At 36.3% G+C, this 13,638-nt stretch overlaps 1 protein-coding gene across 1 annotated transcript in view; it reads right to left on the bottom strand.

Annotated features, from left to right (window-relative positions):
* The window catches only part of LOC121433391 (solute carrier organic anion transporter family member 6A1-like), a 131,237-nt gene that overhangs the window by 55,405 nt on the left and 62,194 nt on the right, over window positions 1-13,638 (bottom strand). The window contains exons 12-15 of the mRNA XM_041631755.1: window positions 12,693-12,880; window positions 9,071-9,135; window positions 1,499-1,636; window positions 199-308 (exon numbers count right to left, since the gene is read on the bottom strand). Coding sequence (XP_041487689.1) covers window positions 199-308; window positions 1,499-1,636; window positions 9,071-9,135; window positions 12,693-12,880 — 501 coding nt within the window. The remainder of the gene's footprint in view (window positions 1-198; window positions 309-1,498; window positions 1,637-9,070; window positions 9,136-12,692; window positions 12,881-13,638) is intronic.

The following is a 13,638-nucleotide window of genomic DNA, read 5'->3' as shown; positions in this document are numbered from 1 at the left end:
ACATTGGGCATCTTCAGTAGGTCCCTATTCCCCTGGTTTGGAAAGGTAACGTGTATAATGTGCCTTTAAATATTGGATGTCTGTAATTGGCCTTTTGACTTTATGTGGGGTTACAGTTAAGGGATTTTCTTGAATCTCCAGAGACTTTGGCTCTTTAATCAATGCTGAGACTAAATGCATTGTGCATTATGATGCCACCATTAGCTTACGAGGGTCAGTGAGTAGAATATGGTAGTTTGAGCCAATAGGCTCAGGGATATAAATACTTAGTTCTTGGTTGTTGGCACGGTTTGTGGAGGCAGAGTAGTCTGAATGAAAAACATATTACTAGGGACAAGGAAGGTTTGAGAGCTCATATCTTTGTCCTGCATCCTGATCAGTTCTGCTTTGTGTTTATTTAACAAACCCCAACTTTTTTCCCAAGGCAATGACATGTGGAAATTTATTTTTGGAAAAATGATATTGAGTAATTTTGTGAAAATTTCAGTAACAGAAAAATGACATAATTTATCTAGTATTACCAAAAAAGGAGAAATGGAAGTGCCAGCCAGTTTTCAAATAACCATACATGTTGAATGAGCTGCGGGGCTGCATTCCTGCTACCTGGATCCCAGCTATCTGGCTAGCTTATGCCCCGAAATAATAACACAGAAACTGTATTCTTTTAAACACTGCCTGGCCCATTATATCTAGCCTCTTCTTGGCTAACTCTCACGTCCAACTAACCCATTTCTAATAATCTGTGTAGTACCATGAGGCAGTAGCTTACCAGGAAGGATTCTAGCCTACGGCCATCTTGCCAATAGCTCAGGCTTATTACTAACTAGCTCTTACATTTTAAATTAACCTATTTCTTTTTATTTATACTGTTCCACGTGGCAGCAACTTTTTTCAATGGAGCAAGTTTATCTTGTTTCTTTCCATGTTTCGTTACAACTCCTGAGACTCTTTCCTCCTTCTTCTTTACACTCTCTTTTTGTCTGCAAGTCCCACCTAATTTCTACCTGTCCATCTATTGGTCAGTCAGCTCTCTAACATGTAAATATGTAACACATATTCATAGTGTACAAAGACTGTTCCACAGCAGTAAAATGATCAAATTTATTCTTCAGAGAGATAACAATATTTTGAAGATGCTATTTACAACTATATTTCAATTCAGATTTATCTAATATTTAATACTGTAAAGTTGAAAAATCCATGAGGGAAACCAATTTTACTATATACGTGCACAGGAAAAATTAGTTAACAAACTGAAATTATACCAATTATCATTCATTTTTAAGGAATGATGCAGAACTGTAGCCCACTTCGCAAAACAATTATTCATATAAATTCTGTAGTTTTGGTTTATAAAATACTTCCTACACAATTGTATAAGCCTTTAATTATAAATTATCAAAGTGTTTACTCATGGTAACTATTTCCTTGTTATAAGCAGTTGCAAATACTACAATTAATTTTATTTACTTAAATATGTATAGTTCACATTACTTACATAGTCCCAACAATATGAAGGCCATTTTTGTCTTACTGTAGATCCAACAACGACCTTTACTTCCACATTTACTAACATCCCAGTAAATACAAGAACTTCTTGCTGTTAATTGAAAAAGTAGTGGTCCAGGGATGGATCCTATAAAATAGTCAATGATGAAATAAATGTTTATAAACACACTATTGACCAGGACTAGAATGATGTCTACACGCTCTCTCTTACAAACACCACACACATGCACATACACACACACACACACACAATCCTCTAAAGATATTATTTAAAATACTGGAATGTTTTTATCAACTGTATCATTGACCCTGATAATGAATATCCTGATCCCTGCATGTATAGAAATTATACATGACCCAGAAAAGAAAATATTGATGTGTTTCTAAATGATCATATTGGAAAATTGCATTCTAAGTACCATTTATTTCTATAGACTTTTGATGTTTTTCTATTTGCAGCAGGGAAGCTTCCTTGTAGTGGTATATTATTTGTATTTTGATAAATAAATCTTGCCTGAAGACCAAAGGCAAAGCTAAAGCCAGTAGAGGTCAGGTAATAGTGACACACACTTTAATGCCAGGATTTGGGAGACAGAATCAGAATCACATGTATCTGAACTTAACTGCATTCTGGACATATTATACTCCAAACATTCCCCTACAGTAATGTTAATGTAGAGGGAAGATATGACCTTAGAATGGATCATTTTACCACATTAACTAGGTAAAAAAATTAAAAACTTATGTGGAAAAGGTCTCTGAGTTAATTTTAAAAGGAAAATTGAGACTTAACTCTCAATTGTAGTCTTTTTGTAGTCTTAGTATAGTTAATGAGTAGAGTTGGCTTTGGAGTTGGAGTGTGGCTTTCCCCTTCTCTAAACCCAAGCAGGCTTATTAAAGTGAAATTCAAAATCTCTGTCTTTGTCAGAAGAGCCATCTTATATGGGACATAAGAAAAACAAATATAGGGGCTGGAGAGATGGCTCAGAGTTTAAGAGCACTGACTGCTCTTCCAGAGGTCCTGAGTTCAATTCCCAGCAACCACATGGTAGATCACAACCATCTGTAATGATATCTGGTGCCCTCTTCTAGCATGCGAGCATACATAGAAGGAATGTTGTATACATAATAAATAAATAAATCTTTTAAAAAAACAAATATATAAAAAACTATTTTATAGTTACTAAACTCATAATCTTTTGGCTTTATTTTGAACTTTTGACAGCTTTTCTTAAGGTATAAGATTTTTAGGGTTGGCAAGAGACTTGGCTCTAGAGGGGTTCCCAGGTGTTCACAGGAATGTCACCAGCTAGGTCTTTGGGCAGTAGGGGAGAGGGTACTTGAACTGGTCTTGTCTCATAGCCACACTGAGGAATATCTTGAATATTAACATAAAACTGTTGTCCAGCGATGGATGGAGATAGAGACAGAGACCCACACTGGAGCACTGGACTGAGCTCCCAAGGTCCAGTTGAAGAGCAGAAGGAGGGAGAAGATGAGCTGGGAAGTCAGGACCATGAAGGGTTGGTTCACCCACTGAGACAGTGTGACTGATCTAATGGGAGCACGCCAAGGCCAGCCGAACTGGGACTGAACAAGCATGTGATCAAACTGGACTCTCTGAATGTGGCTGACAATGGAGGCTGACTGGGAAGCCAATGATAATGGCACTGGGATTTGATTCTACTGTATATAGTGGCTTTTTGGGATCCTAGTCTGTTTGGATGTACACCTTCTTAGGCCTTGATGGGGGGCGGGGGGCTTGGACTTCCCACAGGTCAGGGTACCCTGCGCTCTCTTAGGACTGGAGGGGAAGGGGAAAGGGTGAGTGGGGGAGCAGGAGGGAAATGGGAGGAGGGGTTGAGGTGGAAATTTTGAATGGTATTATTTATAAAGCAATAAAAATAATAATAAAAAGATTTATGAGATTAGTATATGTGTATATATTAGATTACATATAAATATATATTTAAACTCTGTTTCATGATATTAACAGTGATATAGAGTACTAGCTAATTCTGGAAAAACATTTCATCTCGCTTTCTGTAAATGATTTCGGGTTTGAGTTTGAGTGTTTAACAGTTTTCTGCAGTGCACCACGAGCATGCCTATAAGACTTCAAAGGTCCTGAGTTCCTTGCTCATGCTCTCTCTCCTTCTGCTCCTGATTTGGACCTTGAGATTTCTGTCTGCTGCTCCAATGTGGGTCTCGGTCTCTGTCTCCTTTCATCGCCTGATGAAGGTTAATATTCAGGAGGATGCCTATATGTTTTTCTTTGGGTTCTCCTTCTTATTTAGCTTCTCTATGATCACTTATTATAGGCTCAATGTCCTTTGTTTATGTCTAGAAACCAAATATGAGTGAGTACAACCCATGTTCCTCTTTTTGGGTCTGGCTTATCTCACTCAGGATAGTGTTTTCTATTTCCATTCATTTGCATGCAAAATTTAAGAAGTCCTTGTTTTTTACTGCTGAGTAGTACTTTAATATGTATATATTCCATACTTTCTTCATCTATTCTTCCATTGAAGGGCATCTAGCATGAGCAAGGAACTCAGGACCGCGAGGGGTGCACCCACACACTGAGACAATGGGGATGTTCTATTGGCAACTCACCAAGGCCTGCTGGCCTGGGTCTGAAAAAGCCTGAAATAAAACCGGACTCGCTGAACATAGCAGACAATGAGGACTACTGAGAACTCAAGAACAATGGCAATGGGTTTTTGATCCTACTGCACATACTGACTTTGTGGGAGCCTAGGCAGTTTGGATGCTCACCTTACTAGACCTGGATGGAGGTGGGTGGTCCTTGGACTTCCCACAGGGCAGAGAACCCTGATTGCTCTTTGGGCTGATGAGGGAGGGGGACTTGACTGGAGGAGGGAGAGGGAAATGGGAGGCGGTGGCGGGGAAGAGAAAGAAATAATAAAGAAAGAAAGAAAGAAAGAAAGAAAGAAAGAAAGACTTCAAAGGATGGGACGCTACAATGATGATGCTTCCAGGACTATGCTAATACAACTAAGATAGAAAAATATCATCTGAGGATTAGTTTTGGACTGCTCAGAACTATTTTGTGGTGGCTAGTTGAAGTAATCCAACCTAACAGACTACTCTAGTCAGGAATTGAAACAAGAAGCCCTGCACTTTCCCATTATGGACTGGACAAAACATGATACAGCTACCTCTCCCAGGATTGGAAAATTAACCCAAATTTTTCTTTTCAGGATCCCCTAAAGATACTGTCAACCCCAGACAGCAGAAAGTAAATTTAGAAATCTGATGCCCACATTCCCAAGAGGTGGGGTGGGTCATTGTTGGCTGTTCAATGGATTATGGATATTAGTCATTGTTTAGGGGATTAGGTGCAAGTTATTATTGGTAATGGTCTGGAACAAAGCTAAACAAAGGAAATTAGATTCAAGGATCTTCCTTTGAAAAGAAAAAGAGGGGAGTATGGTAGGATAAAAAAGTAGATTATTGAATCTTCTCTGAAATAAAAAAGGGAGTATGTAAATACAATAAGATAAAAAGATTATTAAATATACTTTTAAGAAGCAACTACTAGCTTTAAATGTTCTATGTTGGATTGGAAGTTTTATACTGTATATAATTGTGTATGTTGAGATTAATTTTTTAGAACAAACTGTATATACATTTCTACTCCTGCTAATGGTATTTTACCTGTGTAACTCATTTAACAATGTAATGAAAATTTCTACTCCTTAAAAAATTATTACCAACCGTTTAGGATAATAAGGAAATTCAGGTTAATAGTTAATTACCTAGTATAGTTGAACTTGTAGCCACACCGGTATGTTTTCAAGGTCAAAAAAGATACATTTTAGATAGAAGGTCATCTTCAAACATTTCAGAGATCAAACAAATATGACATTTAAGATGATTGAATAACCTAGGTTCCTTTTTATGACAGTGAGGAATATCTGCTCCTGGTAATACCAATCTACTTCAGAGGTGATAATGGGTATCAAAGAAACTCCATGTGGAGTTTACTTTCTCTGTGGCAAAAAATAAGTTGTTGAGCAAGAAAATGCCCTTGCCTTGACTGCTGACAGTATGCTGTATTAATTGGACAAATAAGACACCAAAAAGTGATTGACAAACATTGTCAAGACAAGGAGAGACAGCTCTTCAGTATGTTTTGCTTTAAAGAAAAGTCTATCAGACATGCTAGACCTGTAGGCCAAAGATAGATGCCTCAATACTGCAGAGGAACTTTGGTAACTATTCAGGCAGACAGCTGTTTCTGTCACTTCTCTCACTTTGTGGAAGTCGCTTGCTTGCATTTCCTGCTTACTCAGTTAATATTATTTCCTTCTTGGGTCTCTGAGGTAGTTGAAGACAAGATAGTTATAGTTATAGTCTCCCTCATTTATGAGACCCAGAAAAGAAATTCACTAAAGGACTGAAAAGTATATAAGGTTGAGAGATACCAAAAGATAGTTTTGGATAATAATGCAAGTTGTTGTAGAAAGTAAATTAGGTACAAAAATTTGGATTCACCAAGATGAGATACATGTGGAGTATTTTCTCTGAGTTTGTCATATCCAAATTGACTAGATATTCTTGATGTATTTGTTACCTGTGTATATTGTATTTAGCTATTATACTTCCTGTATATAGTTTTTTTTAATAAATGGAGACTTCTCTTTTGTTCTCAGCCACCCAGACCCAAATAATCACACAGAAATATTAATTATATCACTGCTTCGCCATTATCTTAGGCATATTCCTAGCTAAGTCTTATATCTAAAATTAACCCATGTCTACTAATCTGTATATTGTCATGAGGCTGAAGCTTACCAGAAAGGTTCCGGACATCTGTCTTCTTCAGCAGCTACATAACATCTCCCTGACTCTGCTTACTTTCTCTCTGTATCCTGCCTAGCTTCACTCTGCTTAGCCATTGGTCAAAAAAGCTTTATTCAACAACCAATAAAAGCAACATATAAACAGAATGACATCCCACATCAGTTTATCTTATATCATTTATAGACTTCTTCTTTATTTGAGACACAAAGGAGAAATGTAGTGGTATATTATTTGTATTTTGATAAATAAATCTTGTCTGAAGACCAGACGTAAAGCTAAAGCCATTAAAGGTCAGGTAATGGTGACATACACCTTTAATCCAGGATTTGGGAGACAGAGTGAGATGATCTCTGTGAGTTCAAGGCCACCTTGGGCTACACTGGTGGTAGAGGCTCAAATGTTTAATCCCAGTCTTAGGGAGTCACACATCTTTATCACCAGCATGAGAAGAAATATAAAATGGGAAGAGAAAGAGCCTTAGTCTGTTTATATCGTGGCTGCCCCGCCTTGGTAGAGGTAAGACTTCTCTAGTTGCTTGACTGCTTTGCTTTTCTGGTTTTCAGACTGAACCCCAATATCAATCTCTGGGTTTTTTATTTTTTGTCTACACTTTCTATTGCAGCAGGTATTAATGCAGACTTGTTACTATTCAAAGTGCTAAGAATACTTGGCTATGAGTGTTTAGCCACAGATGTGACGTCTCTATGGCCCTCCTCTCTTCAGAGGCTCTGGGGACATTATAGAAGAAGGGGTGAAGGAATATAAGAACCAGAAGATGGAGAAGAGAGTTGTAAAATACTTTCCTCTGGGAATAACATAGCTACTGCATACGTGAACTCATAATAGCTGTTCATACTTCACAGGTCCTTGAAAGATCAAGCCAGTTTAAAAAAAAATGTCACCATGGATTTGGAATGACATTGGAAGCCTTAGAAAATTCAATTTGTTCTTATAGAAATTAAATCATAAGTGGTTGCACAAGTTTGCATTCCCACCAGCAATGGATAAGTGTTCCCCTTACTCGATATCCTCTCCAGCAAAGGCTATCATTGGTGAAATTTGGGATCAACCTACACCAGGATCCAGCAATACCACTCTTGGGAATATACCCAAGAGATGCCCTATCATATTACAAAAACATTTGTTCAACTATGTTCATAGCAGCATTATTTGTAATAGCCAGAACCTGGAAACAACCTAGATGCCCCTCAATGGAAGAATGGATAAAGAAAGTGTGGAATATATATGCATTAGAGTACTACTCAGCAGTAAAAAACAATGACATCTTGAATTTTGCATGCAAATGGATGGAAATAGAAAACACTATCCTGAGTGAGGTAACCCAGAACCAAAAAGATGAATTTGGTATGTACTCACTCATATTTGGTTTCTAGCCATAAATAAAGGACATTGAGCCTATAATTCGTGATCATAGAGAAGCTAAATAAGAAAGTGAACCCAAAGAAAAACATATAGTTATCCTCCTGGATATTTAAAGTAGACAAGATTGCCAGGCAAAAATTGGGAACTTGGGGGCGGGGGTTGGGGTGGGGGTAAGGGGATATGGGAAAGAGAAGTGAGAAGGGGAGGATGGGGAGAGCTTGGGAGAATGGGAGGGTTGGGATGGAAGAAGGGTGGATATGGGAGCAGGAAAGTATATATCTTAACTAAGGGATCCATTTTACGATTGGCAAGAGACTTGACTCTAGAGGGGTTCCCAGGTGTCCAAGGAGATGTCCCCAGCTAGTTCATTGGGCAGCTGAGGGAAGGGAGCCTGAAATGGCCCTGTCCTATAGCCATGCTGATGAATATCTTGCATATCACCATAGAACCTTCATATGGCGATGGATGGACATAGAGACAGAGACCCACATTGGAGCAATGGACTGAGCTCCCAAGGTCCAAAAGCCAAGCAGAAGGAGGGAGGACATGAACAAGGAAGTCAGGACCGTGAGGGGTGCCCCCACCCACTGAGACAGTGGGGCTGATCTAATAGGAGCTCACCAATGCCAGCTGAACTGAGATTGATGGAGCATGTGATCAAACTGGATTCTCTGAACATGGAGGACAATGAGGGTTCACTGAGAAGCCAAGGACAATGGCACTGGGTTTTGTTTCTACTGCATGTTCTGGCTTTGTGGGAGCCTAGCCAGTTTGGATGTTCACCTTCCTAGACCTGGATGGAGGAGGGAAGACCTTGGACTTCCCACAGGGCAGGGAACCCTGACTGCTCTTTGGACTGGAGAAGAAGGGGGAGGGGGAGGGCAGTAGGGGGAGGGAAATGGGAGGAGGTGGAAATTTTTAATAACAATAAAAAAGAAAAAAATTAAATTCATAGACGCATCAAATTGAGAATCATTGGTGATGAAGACATTTAATTTGGGGTTTTCACAAGCTTACGGAAAGTAGAAAATTACTGTGAGTATGTGAAGGTTTTGTAAAATCTCTCAAAGTCACTTTTGTGAGATGATAAAAGAAACTTCAGGTTCAAATTCATGGCTCCAGCCTGACACAACATAAGTAATGTATATTTACTTAACAGGATGGATTTTATTTCACACATTTTCTTTCTAAATTTAATCAGCTCCCAACTTTTTCCAAGCAATCTCCTATTTACTTGTTTTGTGTTATTTTACATTATTATTTATTTGTAATTTTAAATATACATATAAACAAATTTATATATAAATATGAACAATTTGATACATTAGGCATATCTGAAAATACATACCTAATAATCTCAAAGCTGTATAGGTCACACCCATGCCCAGGGACTTTAAATTGTTAGGTAAAGTTCTGAAAGCAAACAACAATATTACCTATGTGTTAGGTTAATGTTTTATATATAAATATATATTATATATTATGTCATATTGTGACTATATATTATAAACATGAATTTATAAATTATATATTTTTACATTATAAAATATTATAATTATATATGTTGCATAGTTTATTATACAAATCTTTAGCTAGTTGACAAAAGCTCAATTTTCCATATAGATAAAATATAAATTTTTCCCTTTCTCCATTATTTAAACACGCTGTCTACAAAGCTCATTATTCTTCCCAAGAGAAGGAACTTCATGAATCAGATCTGCCTAAGCCTTCTCTTCTTGACGTGGCTTAACTCTCTTCCTCTTAATTCATCTTTCCTCATGCTGGCAGGGCCAATTTTGTTTAGAATCCATTACACCTTTGTGAAGTCCACTTCACATTTTTCTAGTTTGCTGGAGATTTTGGATTTTACACTCCAAAAATTATTTTGGTAAACATCATTTAACTTCCAGGCTTTTGACTGGGTTATACCTAAATGGTACTTTGGATGAAGGAGAAAGTTGAAGTCCAGTCCCTTTCTTCAGGATTCTTCCCCATTGTTACTCAGGGTGACTGAGTGCTACAGAAAGGTGTCTTCCTTACAGATATTTTTCACTCTCACTCCCTTAGAGTGAAGATGCGAATACCATGCCTTGCCAACTGACATTTGGTTGCCATTTTATTCCACTTTCCTTTAACAGTCCTAATTTCTGAGTTATCCTCTTTCATGTTGTACCCTTATTATTTTCACTCCTTAAAGTAAATGAAAACCTACTTTGCATCAGTTTAAGCAGGAGAAGTTCAATTACATTCATGCAAAAAACTCTAATTTAGCAAGCCACACACAGAGAGAAGTCATTAAAGGTATGAGGGGTTTGTTGAGAAGAAGAAAAGATGAAAACAAGTGTCAGAAACAACTAAAATCCATTGTATATATTTATAGTTATGAATGAGAATATTGAAAAATTAGACAGAAGGATCTCTGTGTTTCTTGCTGATTAAATCAAATATTTGTTGAAGAAGAAAAGCAGTGCAGAGTTATGTTTTATATCAGTACTTTGTAAAGCTCCTTTGTTATTTATTTCCTTGTATTAAAACTAAACACTTTAGAAAATGTTTCATTTATTTATTTATTTTTAATATTTATTTATTATGTGTACAGCATTCCTTCCATGTGTGCTCACAAGCCAGACGGGGGAGCCAGGTCTCACTGTAGATGGCTGTGAGCCACCATGTGGTTGCTGGGAATTGAACTCAGGACCTCTGGAAGAGCAGTCAGTGCTCTTAATCACTGAGCCAAAATGTTTCATTTATAAAAACATGGCACCAAATTTCATGGCATTTCAAAAAAATCACCTTAATTCTACCCATATTGACCTGGTCAAGCATGCATTGTATCAAATTCTTTTAATAAAAAAGTAATGATTACTAATTACCCACCAGCAATTCAATTATTCTATAAATATAAGATACATTTCCACAATGTTGATTGACTAGAGATAAAAACAACCGCTGTATTTTAGGGGCAAAATTTTTGTTCAAAGGTTTTCATTCAAAGTAGAACTGTTGGGAATAGGCTTAATTACAACAGAGTGTTCTGCATCATTTAGCATGGGAGTTTTCTTATATGTAGAATGACAGAATTTTTCTCTGAAACAAAACATACTGACATGAAAAATTAGTAAGAAATATTACATATGCTTTACTTAAACCATCTTTGTGAGACAAAAAATAAGTTGAAGTCTTAGTGATTTCGCTGAGTTTCCAGCCTAACTGCATGCTAATTTAGACATAGAGGCTAGAGGGAGAACTCAACAGGTAGAAGCACCTCTGGTGACACCCAAGAACCTGACTGTGCTTCCTCAGAATCCTGTAAGGGTCCTGTATTCTCTTACGTTACTATACCAATTGGCCTTTATGCTAATATCACAGTGTTTTTGTCACTATGGCTTGGCTGCATAATTTAAAGGCGTATATAGCTCCAGCATATGCTTTTGTGTTCATCAATATTTTGGCTATTTGTAATCTTTCATATCTACATGTGAATTTTAGAATTTTCCCTCGTCTTACGAAGAATGACAATAGAATACATTGATGGAGATTGTATGAGATTGTAGATTGTATTTGGTAGGATGATCATGTCCCTAATATCAACTCTACTGATCTGTAAACAGGAAATATTCTCTAATAAGAGGGAGGGGTGCTACAGATGTCAGAGGAAAACTTTCAAGATGTGTTTTTTCTTTCTACCCTTATGTGAGTTCAAGGGATTGAACTCAGGTCTTCAGGCATGGTAGAAAGTGTCTATTCTCAGTGAGGCATTTTGCCAGCTCAAGTATGGGTTCTTTTATATTTACTCTTCCTTGAATTTTATTTTCATTAACAAAATTATCATTAGTGGACCCAAAGGAGAAGTCTGAATATATTCCAAGATTTCTCCATATTCCAACAAAGTGACAATTTTCACCCTTTTAACAAAGCTAAATATTTCCCTAATATGGGCTATCATATCTCTAAATATCACTATCTTTTTCCTCTATTCCCCCCATTTAACTCCGTTTTTCTTTCTATCTTCAAACTACCCTATCAAGATGACCATTTTTGACTGAAATTCCAGTACCAGAAAGGCAGAGACAAAGAAAAGCATTGAGAAAAACTGGGGTTATACAGGAAGACCCTATCCACCAAAAACACTTAAACTACAACATAAAACAAAAACAAAACATATATCTCATCAATTATGATTATCCATTTTAGAGAATTTCATTATACATATATTTTGATCATACTCTCCCCTATTTTCTCTTCTTCTAGTTCCTTCTTATTCTTCATCCTGCTTTTTTTTTCTATCAGAAAAAAACTATATTCCACATATTTCTGTCTCTACTTTTACTCCACAGCTATTTGTGATGATGCCAGAAATGAGCTATTGTTTTCCCCTTTTGTTGGTCATCTTTTACAGGATTTTTAGGACACAAATATTCTTGTTAACTTGAAAAGATAAATTTAATGTCCTTTTATTTTGTTCCTATAATAAAAATGAATGTTAGGTGGACTTTACATATTCTAGAAGAACACATGAATGATAAGTGTAGAACTAGGGCCAAATACCCATTCTAAATAATCAATTTTATATCCACATTTATGCAACAATTAAAAAAATTCAGATTTATGGATTCTTCTTTTGTGTTATAAAAAGTGAATGTAATCTATGATTTGTATTAACTGTATTTTGTTACTAGTGCATAGATACAGTTTCTACATAATTCTAAATAATATTAGAGAGTAATCTTTGCAATTCCAAAATTATGTAACTTAAGTTAAAGTGAACCTATATGAAACATCTATATAAGTTAGGCAAATAAACAAGTATAAGGAAAAATTATACACAAAATTTAACAACATAAATATTTTTCCTCTTTATTTACTACTTTAAAACATAGAAAATCTTTTGCTGTAGCAATATGAACTATTTCTAAATGTATAATTCTTTAGTACCAAATGTATAATAATTATGAGTATTACATACTTACCGGAGTATAATCAAGGTTATTGGTGTACTAGCCGAACTAGAAAAAGCAATCGAAGAAAAGAAAAAAGCAAAAAACAAAGGTAATGTGTTACACTTGGTATCACATTTTCCAGGAATGGCATCAATAAGATCTCCATCAGAATCTGCATTTGTCAATCCTTTTTTAATGCAAGAACAATTGTAGTATGTCTATGAATATTAAATATAAAAAAGTGTCTTTCAGAAACAATCAGGAGACAATAACTTTATTATTATAAAAATAAGAGGAATTAAATCAATATCCAAAGGAAACTACCCAGTTTTCAGACTGCTTTTAGTTTTATAAATTTTTATTTATTAAGATGAAAATATAATCATACTATTTTCTCCTTCCGTTACCTTCTCCAAACCATTCCATGTACCCCTTTCAAGTGCAGCAAGGGCGAGGGTAGGAAGAATGGAAAAGAGTAAGAAAACAAAAATCCAGGATAGGATGAGAAATGTAAGTTGAAAAAAAAATTGGCCATTGCAAAATTTGGTTAAAGAACTTTGATCTATACTCTTAGAAGCCACTCAGGTTGCTGAGATTATTGAATGGCCAAGGCAAGGATAAAAGTTGGCATACAGCATACAGGCTAATGAAATACAGTACAACAAAATGCAGTGCTGAAGAAATGGGAGATAAGAGAGAAAATACTGAAAGTAATCCTACAGGCCATTATGTAATAAGTAGATGGGAAAGAGTTTTCTGGAAGCTCTGTATAATTAATTGGAACCAAAATAAGAAAGTCACACGAGAAAGTTTTACTAGGGAAATGAAGATCTCCAGCCCAGAGGGGCAGCAGAGGAAAACTAGAAAGTAGCATACTGATTTGGGTTTTCTTTCTCTATCTTTCTAATGTTCTTCAAGGACTCCTTTACATTTTTATCCACTAAAATGCCAGAGGAGAAAGATCCCTTATGTTGGG

The sequence above is a fragment of the Microtus oregoni genome, unplaced genomic scaffold (assembly GCF_018167655.1).
Source record: "Microtus oregoni isolate MIOR12 unplaced genomic scaffold, Mior012 000038F_ref0000394, whole genome shotgun sequence".
NCBI lineage: Eukaryota > Metazoa > Chordata > Mammalia > Rodentia > Cricetidae > Microtus > Microtus oregoni.
Note: the sequence above shows the minus strand (reverse complement) of the source record. Positions and strands in the feature narration are given on the sequence as shown.